The sequence below is a fragment of the Physella acuta genome, unplaced genomic scaffold (genome assembly GCF_028476545.2).
Source record: "Physella acuta isolate Inbredline_101_S28 unplaced genomic scaffold, ASM2847654v3 ptg000830l, whole genome shotgun sequence".
Taxonomy (NCBI): Eukaryota; Metazoa; Mollusca; class Gastropoda; family Physidae; genus Physella; species Physella acuta.
In genome coordinates this window covers 99247-118134 of record NW_026732348.1, presented here as the reverse complement: position 1 = coordinate 118134, position 18888 = coordinate 99247, and the positions used below count along the sequence as shown (strand labels likewise).

The following is an 18888-nucleotide window of genomic DNA, read 5'->3' as shown; positions in this document are numbered from 1 at the left end:
AAATTTAAAATGATATCATTATAAAACGACAATCTGGATTTGAAGCTGTCTGTAGAAGTAAATTAGAAATTTAAACCCAGTATTCTTTAGATAAACTGCAATGGAATAAATGATTTTTAAAAAATGAAAAGATTCAAATTAGTCCTAATAGGTTCACTAAACTTCTATATTCCCGTTTTATAAATCATATCTCTTTACAATTTTTGGAGTATTCAGGATTAGGTTTAAGGTATTGTTTAATAAAATGAATAACAGTGATCCTTCTTCTTCTTCGTTCTTAATTTTTAAATTAAGTATCACGAGTCAACTTAGGCGCCATAGAGGCCGTTGACTCAGATTTTAGTCCGCTGTTTGATTTGGATTTGCTTCCATAGACTTAAATCATCCAAGAAAAAGTGATACGAATAAATTTGAATTCACAGAATAAAATAAAGACGCAAAGAGGACGTGGAAATATTGCCTTTAATGTGTGGGGTTTAATGCATTTTGCTCAACTGGTAGCAAGCTTTTTATAAAGTAGTCATTCAGATAAACTTTTGTGGCTAAGGATCTGCTGTTAGATTAGAATAATTAGACCCAATAACCTGTTTTTGACAACACGAAATTACTACTCGCCAGATCTCTATCTCTCGCAATTTATCATAACACACTAACAAGATCTAGTCTTTGAGAGTCTTGATTTCATTAAACAAACACAGATACAACTCCAAAAAAAAATAGCGTCGATTTTCCTTCTCTGTAAATACAAAAATCTCGCTATCCCATTTAACAGACCCCCCATCCACTCGCAGACTGCAAGTTGAAATAGAATCGAACATTTTTTTCCACATCCATGATGCCCTGCCGCTAGACCTGTGACTTTTCATCACGGCTTTTACTTCCTACTCCCAAGGATTGCATCATCGGGGTTGGGTATGGATGCGATTTGGTTGGTGTGACGACCTAAGGACAGTCCAAGGGTCTATACCTTCTGGCGAGCAGGGCATGGTTCTATCACTAAACCTCACCGTCCTTCCATGTATAGATAGCACCGTCGATAACGATGCTTCTTCTTCGTCGATCTTAATTCTAGTGCTGGAAGAGATTACCTCCAACACAATTAAGTATTACGCGTCAACTTGTTACGCGCCATATAAGACAATGACTCCGCTTTCAGCTTGCTTTTTTAAAGTGTGGATTTGCTTCCACAGCCTTTATCCAACCAAGAACAAACTACAAGGCAAGAGTTGTTTGATTTTGGAGTTGTCTCTCCTAGGTGAGTTGCTGTCCCCAGTTATAGAGCCTCATTTGCCAGAGGGTTTGAACTGGAGACTTTTCAGTTCATCAGCTTTTAGCGTAAACAACTCGACCACGCCGACCTCCTTTTTAATACCCCAACCCTAGATTTCCGCGAAAATGAAACTGATAACTTGTTTTGTCTCGCTTAGGAATTCTGATGCATAATTTAGCATACATCAGGGTGACGCAAATCTACATAGCTATGGGCGTGCAATTTGCATAAACTGCTAAACAGAGCATCGAATGATCCATCAATTTCTAGGGCGGGTTCCAATTTGCTGTCTACACAGAAACTGATGACGTCATAATTAACATTTAAATAGAAAAAAATCCAAACAGACACTTTTTTACCCAGACGAATATAAATAAATAACATTTACTATGGGACAAAATAACTTGAAAATTCTTTAAAAAAAACCCAAATTAGAATGTTTGTAAATTTCTTGTACGGCGTTCTAGAATTCGCGAGACAGACTAGCAAGGGGGGTGTCAGGTGAACAAGCTCACGTTTCCAAGAGTTCTTCCGCCTTGCAATTATTTTCTGATGTAAATATAACATGGGAGACAAACGCTGATACAGTTTAAACGACCAAGGTCGGCAGACGTGTCGTCCTTCTCATTAATTTAGAACCCGGGTTTTTCCATCGACGTCAGAGTTGAATAAAGACCAGGATTAGCACTATCATCAGGAAAATATAATTTTTTAAATTGAAGTTGATTAATTTTTGAGCTAATTGAGTATTCCAACTGTAATTAAATATAGACTATTTATGAGTTAATTAATATTAAATCGAGGGTTTTTTTTTAAATTTCAAAACGATTATGGTTATGATGACTCGCAGTGGGAGTATGTATCCGAGGCACGGTGTAAGTTACCCCCACCCCCACCCTTTGGTCACATGATGTCGGCGAGGGCTGGTCGAATATATAGGATAAAAATCCCATACGATATTCCCACGTCAACGTAGACTCTAAAAATTTCCAGGTGGATACAGAAATCCTACGTCCCAAAACACAATTACCACACAAAAATCCCACATCTTCAAAGAAAATCCCCACGTCTTCACGAAAAATTCACACATACCAACACCGCCACAGAAACTCCTACGTCTTAACACAAAATTCTCACATCTCCACACAAAAGTCTCACATCTCCAAACGAAATCCCCACATATCAACACAAAATCCCCACATATTCACACAAAATCCCCACATATTCACACAAAAAGACCACATTTCCACACAAAATTCCTAAGTCCCCCAAACAAAATCCCCACATCTTCACACAAAATCCCCACATCTCCACACAAAATCCCCACATATCAACACAAAATTCCCACATCCCCACACAAATTTCCCACATCCCCATACATAATTCTCACATCTCCACACAAAATTCCCACATCCCCACACAAAATTCTCACATCCCCACACAAAATTCTCACATCCCCACACAACATTCTCACACCTTTATACACAATTACGTCTCCAAATTCCTACATCCCCACACAAAATTCTCACATCTGCACACAAAATTTCCACATATCAACACAAAATTCTCACGCCCTCTCTAAAAAATCCCCATGTCTCCACAAAAACTTCAAAATTTCAAAGATCTTCCCATTAAAAAAAATTCACGTATTTTCTCAAACCATTTCCATCTCCTCGCAAATATGTCCTCCACAATGTACTTTCGGCATAATTTCACCCATCAAGATATTATCAGGTATCAGACCGGATGTGGTGATCAAAATAGACCAGCCATAACGGGTCACTAACTAATAAGGTCACCCCCAGTATCCGGCTGGGTCCTAATGCAGTCAAGATAGTGTTACCCTGGAGTAAAAGACAGCTCTATTTAGAGGACATTTCGCCAAAGAAACTGATAGTATCAAATCACACGAACTAGTGCGAATCTCGGTAGTAAATTCACTGCTACAGTTGCGAAAGCGAATCAAAGTTTCAGTCAATTCAGAGTTAAAGCCCATAAACAAAGTTTAAAATAGGAAACGGCGTTTAAAAAAAAATGAGTTTAGAAAATATCGTCATATGCGTCTTTCTATTACAGGAACAGGGTTCAAGAAAGGCAGGGCTGTCTGTGGTTGACAGGGGGGGGGGGGGGGGGAGTTGTTTTAAAAACTCGAAGTCACATTATTTGAGTAACATGAAACAATATTTTACAAGCCTTGAAAGTAAATACGACAAATAAATGAGAATATGCTTTAAAAACTCAACATTACATTTATTGAGTAAAAAGTTAAAAAAAAATAATGACCTAACGATCCATTTATTGACCTGCGCAAATGAAGGAATTGGAACTCGAGACTTTCGGGTTAGCAGCACTCTACCGCTAGGCCTCGCCGTTCAATGCATTTATTTAGTAATACGAAACAATATTTTACAGGCCTTTAAAGAAAGGCGGCGAGCGATAATAAAGGAATCGAAACTACGTCAATAAATAAACAAAAATAATAAATCTTCACTATGATTGATCGTGTATGAAACCATTTAATATTGAGCACCTTGCCGTTTATAGGTGAGGCAGAGTGGAAGAAAGATTGCACACGGACTGTTGTACTGAAATCGATGAGACATTTTGGGATTGAGATCGATTAAGGATTCTCTAACAAATCACTCTACAACGCAAAGCTTTTATTTAAATCAATTGCAACATTTGATATTCAGGCTCGTAGGGTCTCGTATTCGAATGTCGAATCGGTTTCTTTTAAAAATTGATTTTATGCCAACAGATTGAGGGGTTTCATGTCGGAACACACACACACACATACGCACACACACAAGAGTACTCTAAGACTTTACAGCATTCGACAGACACACATAATTTGTTTAAGATTCGACAGTAAAAAAAAATAAACCGGGAGTGATCTCCCCTAAACTTTCTCGAATATTCTTATATAACACTACGTGGGATGACAACTCGGAATATAGACATGATTTTTATTACTTAAACTTTTTAAAATAGAATAGAATCTCGTAGAAAAAAGAATTGTGCACCAAGTGAACGCCAAAACAAAATATGCATAATAGTGCGGAATATTATTAGTACTTTATAAATTTACATGCGTTTTTTTGAGAAATCGGAAATAGCGTAAATTACTACTTCCGGTCAACGGAAATGACTCAAAATTTAATAGAAGGTAGAGGATTAGATCTTTTACTTACATGTGAAATTTCATTTATCTATCTGAAATAGTACTCAAGTTATAGGCTTTTGAAAATTTCAAAGTAGAAAAAGTACCACTTCCGGTTATCGCAAATCGCTTAAAAGTTGATACGGATCTACGATTTTGATAATATACTTATATATGAAATTTCATCAACCTAGCTGTAACGGTGCTCAAGTTTACAGACACACACACACAGACATACGGACAAGATTGCAAAAATATGTTTTTCCGACTCAGGGAGGTGTAAAACGTCGAGATGTGTAAAAATTTAGATTTTTTTTTCACGATTACAAGACTTTCTCTATACTTCGTATATACGAGAAAGTAAAAATATAGTACAGCTTGATCGGGCGGTAAAGATCTGAGTTCGGATCCCGGCCAGACGGGGCTCGTTAGCTGGGGAAAGCAACCCATCTAGTGAGATAAACTCCAGAGTTAAACAACTGCTGCCTTGTAGTTGGTTCTTGGGTAGACAAAGGCTACGGAAGCAAATCCAGAAAAGAAAAGCAGGCTGAAATCAGAGTTAACGGGCCAAATGGCGCTTAACATTTTGACACGCAATACTTGAGTATGTTAGAGGAAATCCCGTGCAAGATTACAATTAGGAACTTTAAAAAAAAGGGCCAAAAAATAATTCAAGAAGAATGAAATTCAGAGCAAACAAAAACAACTACCGCATTAACACTTTTTGTAATGCCATGCATTCAAACCAACACTTTATTCATAGACCTCGAGTCACGAATACATTAACAAGACGAGCACTTTATTCATAGACCTCCAGTTACGAATACATTAACAAGACAAGTGTAAGGGGAGTGAGTCTATTGTTAGATTAGACCCCGAGGCGCGTGTTTATGTAAATAGTACAGTGGCAGTTGGTTGAGACTGATGGATTGATTTTGATTATGTAAATGGTATCGGTACTAAGGCGGCGTGGTCGGATGGTAGAGCGTGTGGTCGATAACCCGAAATTTGAGTTCGGATTTCGGGAATGAGTCTGTCCCTGAATTGGTGATTGACTCGTTACAGAAACAGGTGAACCTTCAACTGCCGTAATTGGTCATCTGGTTCGAAAGGGTACCTTTTTTTTAGATTTTATTTACACACGGGGTTTTGAAGAAAATGGAAGCATTTATTCCGATATACTATATTCGTGTAAGATTTTATTAATTTTTCTGATTATTATAAGTTTTATGAGAACATTAGTTGGGTATTTTACGGAAAAAGGTATGGTTTTTTTCAAAAGCAATATCTGCTCCCACTTTAAAGCTAACAATGCGTTAAGGTTAAATTAATAGGTGAACACAGCTATTTAGGAGACGGGGTTAAGCAAACATTACTTGTTCATATAGTAAAAATTATGGGCTCGACACAATTTGTTTGGTAGCATAACTATCTTGGATGTTGTATCCGGAGCGAATTTCTTCTTTTTGACTGACCACAAACACATTTATTGACCCCAGCCTACACAAGACATGAGAAGACCTGACAATGAATCTCGCAGATTTCTTTAGATTGAGCCGTGATTTTCCGGCTTTAATACGCAAGATTGTCATTGTGCGCTATGTATAGAGGGCGGCCATGCACATGTACGGGTTTAGGTAAAAATCGATCGGTGTGGTCAGATGCAGCCTTCTCCAGTTGAGTTCACCCAAATCGTACAGGAAGGGTAAAGACAGACAGGCATATATTTGACTAGGTTTGACGAAAATTACCAAAAGGACACTTGCCCGAATGGACATTTGCCCGAAAGGACACTTGCCCGAATGGACACTAGCCCGAATGTCATTTTCCCGAGACACTTGTCCAAATGCGATAATAGCCAGAATCTATATTTGCTCGAATAGCACAAATCCCCGAAAGCCACTAGCCCGTGTCATTTAAGGCAAACGACCTTCGGGAAAACGCCCGGCTCCCATTTTTACTACACATACGCAGAGTACAAATACACCGAAATGCTCTACTTCACCTGCTCTATTAGAGCTACCATCCTAAACGGGTACTTGTATTCCTGTTTTCTCCCTTAACCCCCGCTTAATCTTTATATCGGAATTCACACCGCGGTCTCCGCAGATTGCCAATTACTCCATCTTCGCCGTAGATTGATTTGTCAATAAACCCCAAGGTTGCCATTGATTCCCACTTTTTCACCTTGCAAACATATTCCCCCTTACCCCAGACATTCCAGACGTTTCCACAGATTCTCACCCGTACCGCTTACATCACCATTAACACCGACTCGTATGTGCCCCATCATTAACACTCAATCTTCATATATTCCCACTTACCCTACATTCTCAATAATCCCAACTACCCCATATATCCCCAATTAACCTACATTCTCACGAATCCCATATGTTCCCAATTACCTCCTATTTTCACACTGACCACATTACTACTTCACGCATCCACCTACCCCACAATTATTACGCCATAATCCCACATATCACCACACCACCACCCCGCACATCCATCTACCCCACCATTACCACATTGTAATCCAACAACTATTCCAGACATCCCACCATAACCCCACATCCAACTTACCCCACACACCCCATAATTACCACACATCCCATTTACCCCACACCTCCCATAACTACCCCACACTTCCTACTTACCCCATAATTACCCCACAAATCCCACTTACCCTACAATTACCGCACACTTCCTACTTACCCCATAATTACCCCACAAATCCCATTTACCCCACTTACCCCACAATTACCCCACACACCCCATTTACCCCACATCCCCCATAATTACCCCACACTTCCTACCTACCCCATAATTACCCCACACATCCCACTTACCCCACACAATTATCCCACACACCCCACAATTACCCCACACACCCCACTTACCCCGCCTTTGCTGTAGATCTCCGAACACCTACAAGGTTTGAACACCTGCCTCACAAGTTTCTTGACCGTTGACCTATCCACTGAGCTCTCGTACGTGTGGCGTCTCAGTTCACAAAGGTCTTTTTCCTGGGGGGAGATAAAAAAAAAAACATCCATAAAACTATTTAAAGAAATTTTCGAGTAGTTTATGTCTGTCTAGATGGAAAAATTGAGACAGGGTAAAAAAAAAATGAAAAAAAAAATACTAGCAAAATTTCCCGTCGCTGTACGGGTGTAGAGATGGATTTGATTAAATGAAGATTTCTCTTAGAATAGATTGTACGGCTGTCGAATGAATTGAGAAATAGCGATCATAGCATTTTAAGCAAAAGTATAACGTATTATTTGTGTGATCAGAATAACAAATAGGAAATTGTTCAGCTATATTTTTAAAAATCGAAATCCCTAATTAAAAATTATATATATATATATATATATATATATATATATATATATATATATATATATATATATATATATATATATATATATATATATATATATATATATATATATATATATATATATATATATATATATATATATACACACACACATATATATATATATATATTCCAGCAATTAGAAAGTTCAATTTCTAAGCATGAATAGATCCGCCGCCCATTCTCTATCATGTCCCTCACCTGAATCAAATCTGATGAATCTATCCTTACTGTTTCTGCAATACCACACTTACAAACATCGCTACAATTGGCTCAGATAAACTCTGCTGCACTTGCCCTTCAGCCCCTCACCCCCCGTTCCTAAATTTTTAAATTTAATTTCTATAAGGTCAACAACCTAAATCTTTATAAAAAAAAAATCACCCGAATCCGATCACATCAAACAGGTATACACAAGGAGCTTAGCGTTTGCATACCGAACGCTAAGCTGTACAGTACATACTTTCTTAGATCCCCTGTCTGAGCCAGAGCCATTTTTTACGTTAGTGCATGACCTCCCTTACCCCACTTGATACAAAGATAATGCAATAAATTCATTACGACGAGGTTTCGAAATAAAAATAAGTACATAATGTTAAAGTTACAACATTTTTCGGTGCTGAATTTTTTATTTAAAAAAAAAACGAAGGGCAAATAAATTGCATGTTTCTGTGTGGTATTGCTGTAATAGGAAGAGTCAAGGTTATGTATAAGTGCAGAATCACGTACGGCCATAAAAAGCTCTTCTGTTGGGTGTTGAAAAGTTAGACGTAGAGTCAGTGGCGTAGCCAGAATCGTCTCAAGGGGGGGTTACAATTTTTACCCGGGGACAACTTTCGATTTGCACCCCCCCTCAGACTTTTGATTTGCACCCCCCTCAAACTTTCGATTTGCACCCCCCCCCTCAAACTTTCGATTTGCACCCCCCCTCAAACTTTCGATTTTCACCCCCTCATACATTTTTATATATACCGAGGGGTCTATGTTGGGGGGGTTATGACCCCCTAACCCCCCCCCCCCCCTGCCTACGCCACTGCGTAGAGTCAAGGCTATGTATTAGTGGGGATCAGGGCATTATCCCTCAGACAATTACCCTCCCTCCTGTCATAGCTTAAGGTACAGTTAGGGTCAGGGTTAGGCTTCCAATGTCTAGGTTGGTGTTGGGTTAAGTTTTAGGCTGAGGTGAATGCTTAGGTTTTTTTCTAATGGATAGGATTAAGGTAATATATAGGTAAAGAGTTGGAGTTAAGATTGTTGAACTTGGGGGGAGGGGGGAGGTTAATTCCCGAGGGCGTAATTTCTTCGGGGGGGGGGGGGGGTGGGGTCGGGTGTGGGGGGATGCCTGGGGGGTAATTAACGGGGGGGGGGGTAATGTCGTAAACCCGTATTAGTGGCTTATCACGAATGGCAATATAAAAAGCTCTTATGTTTGTGCGTTTTAGAGTTAGCGATGGAGTCAGGGGTACATATAAGTGCAGAATAAAGAAAGGGCAATACAAAAAGCTCATCATTTTGGGTGGTGTAGAGTTAGGGTTAGAGTCAATGATACACAAGTGCAGAATAAAGAAAAGCCAATATAAAACGTTCATCTGTTTGTGTTTTGTAGAGTTACAGTTAGAGTCAATGATACACAAGTGCAGAATAAAGAAAAGCCAATATAAAACGTTCATCTGTTTGTGTTTTGTGGAGTTAGGGTTCGAGTCAATGATACACAAGTGCAGAATAAAGAAAAGCCAATATAAAACGTTCATCTGTTTGTGTTTTGTGGAGTTAGGGTTCGAGTCAATGATACACAAGTGCAGAATAAAGAAAAGACAATATAAAACGTTCATCTGTTTGTGTTTTGTGGAGTTAGGGTTCGAGTCAATGATACACAAGTGCAGAATAAAGAAAAGCCAATATAAAACGTTCATCTGTTTGTGTTTTGTGGAGTTAGGGTTCGAGTCAATGATACACAAGTGCAGAATAAAGAAAAGCCAATATAAAACGTTTATCTTTTTGTGTTTTGTGGAGTTAGGGTTAGAGTCAATGATACACAAGTGCAGAATAGAGAAAAGCCAATATAAAACGTTCATCTGTTTGGGTGTTGTAGAGTTAGGGGTACGAGTCAAGGCTATGTATTAGTGCAGAATCCACCAAAATGAGCTGACAGTGTGCGAGGTAAAAGTTAGATTTGTGTACGTTGTCTAAACATTCTATAGATTGCCATGTAAGGGAATAAGATTAGCCTAACGCTAACGCTGTAAATGACAGGGAGGTAATCGACACTTTGAAGGGGTTATCGGTCGTGGGGAGGGGGGGGGGGGCAGAAGGAAGGGGGAAGGTAATTAGGGGGTAAATGGTAAAGGGTAATGCCAGAATACAAAACATTTGACACGCAATTCAGCATTTTTACAAGGACTTGTAATAGATGCAACAATAAAATGACAAAAAAAAAAGATATTAAAAATTATAGAATAAATGCATAATCTAACAATATTTTTCTTTCTTCATGAAAATGATATAAATAAAAAAAAAACAACAACGGTGAGACAATATGTCTCTTTAAAAAAAACTAATGCTGAATACAATCATACAAAAAATTATTTAGAATAGCAGGACCTCCGTCCCTTGCTCTCATGACAATAATGTGTCTCAGTTTTCTGCCTGGGGATCGTCTGCTGCAACCCCTGACATTTATCGCCCCTGTACGACGCAAGGGATGGGAGTATCACGTGACCCGGAAGTGCCGATAAACTCTGGATGGACAAAGGTGGGGGGGAGGGGGGGCGGAATCTTCCACATCAACAACAATAAATCACCCGCCCCCTCTCATGAACAATATCAACGTAAACAAGGGGCACAAAAGAACCAGAAATTTGACGCTCAAAAAACTACCGAATACGCCGGAAAGGAAGTGAAACAAATAACTACATTAATTGTTTTGCAGGATCGAGTGTTTATGATAAACATAATTATTAACAAATGTTACTTATTAAATAGAAATTTATTTTTTACAAATATGTTACTGGTTAAATAGAAAATAAATGTTACAAATGTTATTGATTAAATAGAAAATAATTTTTACAAATGTTATTGTTTAAATAGACAATAACTATTGCAAAGGTTATTGATTAAATAGAAAATAACTATTAAAATGTTATTGGTTAAATATAAAATGACTTTTACAAATGTTATTTGTTAAGTAAATAACTATTACAAATGTTATATGTTAAATAGAAAATTATTACAAATATTATAGGTTTATAGAAAATAACTTTTACAAATTTTATTTGTTAAATAAGTAAATAACTATTACAAATGTTATTTGTAAAATAGAAAATTATTACAAATATTATAGGTTTATAGAAAATAACTTTTACAAATTTTATTTGTTAAATAAGTAAATAACTATTATAAATGTTATTTGTAAAATAGAAAATTATTACAAATATTATAGGTTTATAGAAAATAACTTTTACAAATGTTATTCGTTAAATAAGTAAATAACTATTGCAAATGTAATTGGTTAAATAGACAATAACTATTTAACCCGATAACCTTTCCCAACATTACCAAACAAGGTAACGTTTCGACATTAGGACTTCGTCGGATTAGCCAATGCGTTAGACTCTGTTGGTGGTATTCCCTCTTTAACGTTTCCTTTTCAATCCACGCGAGTATAAAATTAGCTCCGAGGGAATCTCCGATTACAGCTTACATAATCATTTTTGACACACAATACAAATTAGTGGCTATAATGTGAGCTTAGCCAGACATTTTTGTTAACAGGGAAACAGTGTCTGACACTCAGACATGTCGTATTATATATATATATATATATATATATATATATATATATATATATATATATATATATATATATATATATATACCCATTCGATTTTTGCAAGTATCTCGGAGAACATTTAACACTTTTCAAAGAGTTTTAAAAATTCACATTTTTTTCTCTTTAAATAAAAATAGTTTGAAGGGAGTGGTGTTGGTCTAAGGCCCCATCCCCCCCCCCCCCCCCCGTGCACCCGCCTTAGTTCCGCCACTTCTGAACAGCGACGTAGCAACCTATTCCGGCACAAGGAGGAACTATAAATGTTACGACGCCCCCTACCCCATGTCTCACGATGGCAAAAAAAAAACAAAAAAAAAAACAAACAAACCACTCCCGCACCCCCATTGGGTGCTTTTTCAGTAATTGTCCCATAACAGCTTTTATTTTATGATATTTACTGATACATAATTAAAAACATGTTAAATCTGTCCACAAAGCCAAATAGCAGTCGATTTTCTTCACTTTGACTGTGTAATTCAGCTCAGAACCGAGATTTAAAAAAATATTTCATGTCCCGTTTGGCGCCCCTAAGTTCGGCGCCCGGTGCTTTCGCCCCCCCCCCACGTAGCCACACCTCTGCTACTAACGAGGTGTGCTTTCACCTGCGCTGACTTAACCATAAGAGGTTGACATTGATCAGAGCCTTTGATTTTAAAAGAAAAGTTCCATGACGTGAACTGGTTACCCACAAGGGACCAAAGTGCTCGCACTTCAACTAATCACATTAAAGAAAACTAGAAGCCATTACATTGAAGGAAACTAATAGCCAATATATTTAAAGAAGGAGTAGCCATTACATTGAAGGAACCTAATTGCCAATATATTTAAAGAATGAGTAGCCATTACATTGAAGGAAACTAATAGCCATTATATTAAAGAAAGCAAGTAGGCAAAAACTAAAGGATTCTAGCAACAATTCCAATAAAAGAGAAGAGTACCCATGACAAAAACTGTGCATAGTACCCATTGCATTTAAGCAATAAAGTACCCATTACATTCAAGGAATGTTGTACCCACTATATTTAATGCATTAATAACCCCTTACATTAAAGGAGAGTGGTAACCATTACATTACAAGAACTTAGTACCCATTACATTAAAGGATGAAAGTACCCGTTACATTTAGGGAATATAGTACTCATTACATCAACGGAAGACAGTACCTACTCATTACATTAAAGGAACTTAGTCCCTATTATATTAAAGGAACATAATACACATTGCATTTAAGGAATATAGTACCCACGAGCCGACCCGCAGCGTATCATACGCCGCTATTTAGTTGTTTTATTTTCAACTTTTCAGTAATTCATAATTTGTGAATTCGACAGTACCAACGCTGCCACTGAAAATATTTGCTTTAAAACACTATCAGTAGCTCGTTGAAGACGATAACCCCCCCCCCTCCTTTACCCCAACCCCTACCCTACACCCCCGTGAAAGCAGCGTCCTCTTAGTTACCTCCCCTAAGTTTAAAATCGTTTCAAACTAAATTATCTGCCCCTAATAGCCGTCACTAAACCCGGCTCTACGATTGTAAACATTTAGCGTGAACCACAGCTCACCAGACCATGTGGTAGGGCTATGCCTAGAGAGGAAGAGAGGGGGCTGCTAGGCGCGCCTACAGCTTGGTGTTTTCTATGGTCTCCATGAAGAGAATTATAGTACCCATTACATAAACTGAATTTAGTCCCCATTACATTAAAGGAGCATAGTACTCATAAAATTAAAAAGATTGAAATGCATGTTTCAATTATATAGTTCCGCCCTAAAAGAAAAAAAAATACCCCACAAATGAGACCACGCCTGGGCCCGTATAAAACTTTAAATTGATCTCCGTTAATTGTGTATGACATGTCAAGGCTTTTGTCGAGTGAATTCAGCGTTTTAGCGACTAGCATGCCACATTTTTTTTCTAAACAGAAGGCGTTAATTTACGGCCTTATCGATCTCTATTGAACCCATTTTTTTCCAGTTTTGAGATCAACAGTGAAGCCAAGCAGATTTTTTTTTTATATTTGTCCCCGGGAAAGAAAAATGTAAAAAAAAAGGAAACTGGGTATAGAATAACGATTGGGGAGGTGTCTGGGATAGAGAACAGGATTAGGTGTGTCTGCGGTTTGAGAAGTTTTTGCGCTCTGTTGAATTGAGTTTTTTCATTGCTATTTTTTTAATGGATTGTGGGATATCCAAATATATAAAGCCCATATATGCAATGCTCTCTGTTACAAATTTGTCTGAGGTTATAAGATGAGTATCTTCAGCAATTTGCGTAGAACGTAAAACTACAGAATTATGGTAAGAAAAATGTGCTGATTATACTGAATGTATAGACCTAATTTTACTTAAACACAGTAATAAAATAAAAAAATATTCTAATTTAGAAACACACACTGGATAATCCAGCCGGTATAATTAACATGTATTTATTTCTATTACGTTTCAACCAAATGTTAAAAAATTTTTCAATATTGACAGATCTTTCAATTCGAGAATATAAAAAATAAATTAGCGGACGAAAAATAGATTATTTCGTCGGCCAAAAATGCAATAATAAATTAGTAAAAAAACGAATTCTAACTGAATTATCAAAGAGGAGTGGGGGAACCGTACCGGGTGACACCATTTTAGCGGAATACACCAGGACAAAGCATAATCACTTTTTATTCAGAAAATACTCCTTCGCTTTGTTAATGGAGCAAGTGTTTTTACAGTCTTATCTAAATTACCCGTTATTTTGAGTTGATGTGAATAGCCGTTTCCTTGAATTACTGCACCACGTACCACCCTACCTAATTGACACGCACCACTTTCCCAAACTTACTTTTACGGCTATTCGAACTGTATACCTAGTGTGTGTAAACACCTAACCAATCAATCAATTAATTAATTAATTTAATTGGTCTTCGACTGATGTACTTAAAGGCACGTACAAATAGGCCCGATTTGGCATACAGGTAATATTTGAAACGGTGTCATTAAACTGGACTACTTTTGTGGAATGTATCTTTCAACTTGCACGCTTATGGGGATTGCAATACTCAGTGGACTAAGTTTGTCGAATATACATTTTAGTCAACTAATTTGATGAATGTAAGATGTAGTGGTCTACTTTGGGGAAACGTAAGATTTAGAGACCTACTTTTGTGGGAAAGTAAGTTTTAGTGGCATACTTTTGGGGAATATACATTTTAGTGACCTAATTGAAGGAAGGTAGTTTTAGTGACCTACTTAGTGGTACTGTAACTTAGCGGTAATGTAAATTAGGGTGGTCTACTTTTGTGGGAAAGTAAGTTTTAATTGGCCTACTTGTCGGTAAAAAATATTTTTAAAGGTAGTGTGACTTTGTCTATATGCTACCAAAATAATAATTAGACCAGCAGTGTCTTTGGCCGGAAGTTAATTAAAAAACCCAGATCATGATTTAACATTTTAGTCCAGTTTAAAAACATTAAAAAACAACACACAAAAGACAAGAGCTTTTAAAAATGTTTACATTAGCTACTAACGACTTCCGGTTAAGATAGAGGCCACCTTTTTATACAGATATTAGAACCACCATCGAACTTAAAGCACCGACTAGGGATGTGTTTAACTCAACACAAAAAGTCTTATCAAGTTGAACATTTGTTCGTGGTCGCGACCGATTTGTGGACGTTTCACAAACACCCGGAACAAGAAAGGATCGAGAATAACAACGAAACAAAACAAAACTGATTTAAAAACGAGATTTTCCGGACAATTCAAGGGAGATAAGTAAACAATATCTCCGTCGTAACAATGGGTGACTCAAGGGTAAAATTAGTTTGGTCGTGTATCGGAAATCGTGATCCGGATGTTCTAGACGAGTTAGGAATATAAGGATGGGGGCTGGGTCATTTTGACTTTAGTCAAGACAAATTACTTTTACAAAAATAAGACAGCGTGTTTATTTTTTTAACTTAAAAATAAAAATATAATTGACGACAAATGGGTTAATTTTTGTAGCATGTTTATTGAAAGTATATATATACTAGCCGTCCCGGCCAGGCCCTGCTCTGGCTTCTGTGAAAAACCTTTCTGTTAAAGACCATTACCTGTGTGTTTAGTAATCATCCTAAACCCGGCATTGCCCACCCAAACCACAACCAACCAAAACAACAAAACGCAAACATAACGCTAACACAATTACAAATACAAACGAAAACAAAAACCTAACAACAAACCCAACCACAACCACAAACACCAATACAAACACAAAGAAAAAACAAACAAAAAAGCAAACGAAAACAAAAACCTAACAACAAACCCAACCACAAACACCAATACCAACAAAAAAAAAAAAACAACGAAAAAGCAAACGAAAACAAACCAAATCCAAATGCAAAACCAACCAAAAACACAAATACAAACCCAAACAAAGAAACACAAACAAAAACGAAAAAAGAAAGAACAAAAACGAACCAAATCAAAACGCAACCACTAACGCAAACCCACCTAAACACAAAGAAAACACTAACGCGAACATAAACGCCCGGGGCGGAATCACCTGTTTTAGCTTAATGAACGACTATAGTACCCCAACTTATTCATAGTCTTTTGCACTCACTTAAACGAACGCGCCTGTTTCAATTTGATGAACAATTTTAATACTCCAAGCTTATCCGTAAAATACCTACAACATTTGCACTTGATCAATCCCCGCTAATTATGTAATTATTTTTTTTTCCCAACACCAAAACAAAGTAATTAAAAAGTAAATTATTTTCGACTAATGCAATGGTTTTATAAAGGAAAGTAATTTTGTTTTCCTAATTTATCAAAGGGAAGTAAGTGCTATAGGACTAAATAAAGACATAATTAGAATTTTTGTAAAAGATGATATTTTTTTTAAACTTGTGTTTAATGAACATACCGACAATTATTACTGTAATTTGAAAAATGAAAATGATTTCCCAACACTTTCAATGGTAATTTTTTAGCTCATAAATTTAGACAAATGCGCACGATAATTTTCTAACACTTAAATTCGTACATATATATATATATATATATATATATATATATATATATATATATATATATATATGTAACGAGTCCCCGAGTCTATCCTGCCGACAACGCCAAATGTAACGAGTCTCTGGCTACCCTGCCGACAACGCCAAATGTGACCTTCCCGAGTCTAACCACTCATTCCACACAACATTGACCACAGCATAGATACTCGAAGATGCAGGTTCATTATTGATCCTTTTATTACATGAATCAAAGAATGCTTCACAATAATATAATGAATCAAGAGAGATGTTTCACAATAATAGTCTGAATCAACGGACCCCCAACAGTCCTCACTAGGCTTCATCTAACTGAATACACATGTCTAACGTCCTTCTTAACACAATATAACCAACTTGATACTGCCACACAGACTCACTGAGAGAGAGAGACTGACGGACTGACTGACAGACCTTCTGAGACCGACTTTCTGAGAGACTTTCTGAGAGACTTCCTGAGAGACCTCGAGCTCAGCCGTCGCCTTCCTTATATCCCCTTCATAATCGTACTCATATTCGGTCCTATCATAATCGTAATTGTAATCGATTCTAATCGTTACATCAGACTGTTAATTACGCCGCTTCTGTCGTACAGTCCGATTTTAATAAGCCACCTGCATCCTGTCACATCAAAGTTGACAGACCGTCTTTCGTATCGCTTCCCGAGATATTACGCCTTGGCATCAGCCAACACCTGCACTGTGACGTCAGACTGTAACACGTTATGTCTCTTGGTAACTTCCCCTAGTTACATCCACCCCTGCCTTTTTTTGTGTGTTATCAACCACAAACAACGCTTGGCAGGTGCAGTCCTTCAAAGTCCATCGCACCACCGTAAAAAAAATCCATTGTTCCACTCACTGTCAATGTCGTCACATTCGTATAAGATTGACAGTTATCCCTATTTCACATATCCAATGTGTCTACATCATCTTCCTCAGACACAAAACAGTTCTAGAATTCACATCCACCTTTTTTCGTTTGGTGCCTTCACCAGTTCACTTTTATGACTTTTTGAACAGTCTGTTTTCATACCAGCGCGACCATGAAAGAATTGATGGTTGCTGACAAAAAATTTCGTATTCTTTCTGTTTCTCAAACTTCTCCGCGGACCACTTATCTGATGGTCTACTGTCTCTCTGCTTTTGGAGGGACCGGGATCCTCCTTGTTGCCGGTATCCTCCCTTTGTGTGTCGCTGTTGCTCTGTTGATGGTGACATGGTTCCGGGATGGGTATGAGAATTTCCGTTATAGTTTCCGGTTCCCTAATTGTCTTGGGTTTCCTTGTGTGTAACTGCTCTCCTTGACTATGACAATATTTCTTTAATTGAGCAATATTCGCCCACTGATCCGGTTTGGTGTGATCGATGGGTCTTATCTTAAAGGGGCCACCTGCTACTTTAGGCATCTCCACGACTTGCCATATCTCCTGTCCCCAGAGATCGTGGATTTTGTTTCTGCCTAACGGGTGGCTACGCAGTAATACCCTGTCGTTCAGTTTGAGTGGCGGGTCCTTTGTCTGTACCGGCGGTTCCCTTCGCCGTGCTTCATGTTCTAGTCTTTCCTGTACTACCCTGTACATTTCTCTAATTCGTCTCATATGTTCATTCACATATTCCAGTGCAGTGTATGAGCCAGTCATACTCTCCTTTTTTCCTAGGAACAAGTCAAGGGGGAGTCGAGCCTCCCGTCCGAACAGCAACATGTATGGCGAAAAGCCGGTTGTGGCATGGGGTGTGCAGTTGTATAGATATACCAACTCTGGGAGAAAATCAGGCCAACGTTTTTTCTGTTCAGGTTCTAGAGTACGCAGCAAATCATGCATGCTGCGGTTGAACCGCTCGCACTGTCCGTTTCCTTTCGGATTAAATGTGGTTGTTCTAGATTTGTTGATCCCGTAGTGGCTGCACAGTTGGTTAATTACTTCTGACTCGAAGGCCCTTCCTTGGTCAGAGTGTAATTGTCTTGGTATGCCATATTTGATGAACCAATGTTCTATTAAGACCTTTGCCACTGTTTTGGCAGTCTGATCTCGTGTGGGCACCGCCACAGTCCATTTGGTGAAAACATCAGTCATTACCAACACATGTTCCGTCCCATCCGATGATTGCTCCAACGACGTAAAGTCCATAGCCACAATCTCTAGTGGTTTTGTCGCTAATAGGTGTCCCGATGGCTGTCTCATTTTGACAACTGGCATTTTCGCATGCTGAC

General features: G+C 37.9%; 1 protein-coding gene across 1 annotated transcript in view; it reads right to left on the bottom strand.

The window, feature by feature from the left end:
* Nucleotides 1-8920, bottom strand: part of LOC131951811 (ATP-dependent DNA helicase Q4-like) — an 83298-nt gene extending 74378 nt beyond the window's left edge. Inside the window, exons 1-2 of the mRNA XM_059314212.1 lie at nt 8906-8920; nt 7331-7456 (exon numbers count right to left, since the gene is read on the bottom strand). Coding sequence (XP_059170195.1) covers nt 7331-7456; nt 8906-8920 — 141 coding nt within the window. The remainder of the gene's footprint in view (nt 1-7330; nt 7457-8905) is intronic.
* Nucleotides 8921-18888: the final 9968 nt, after the last annotated feature.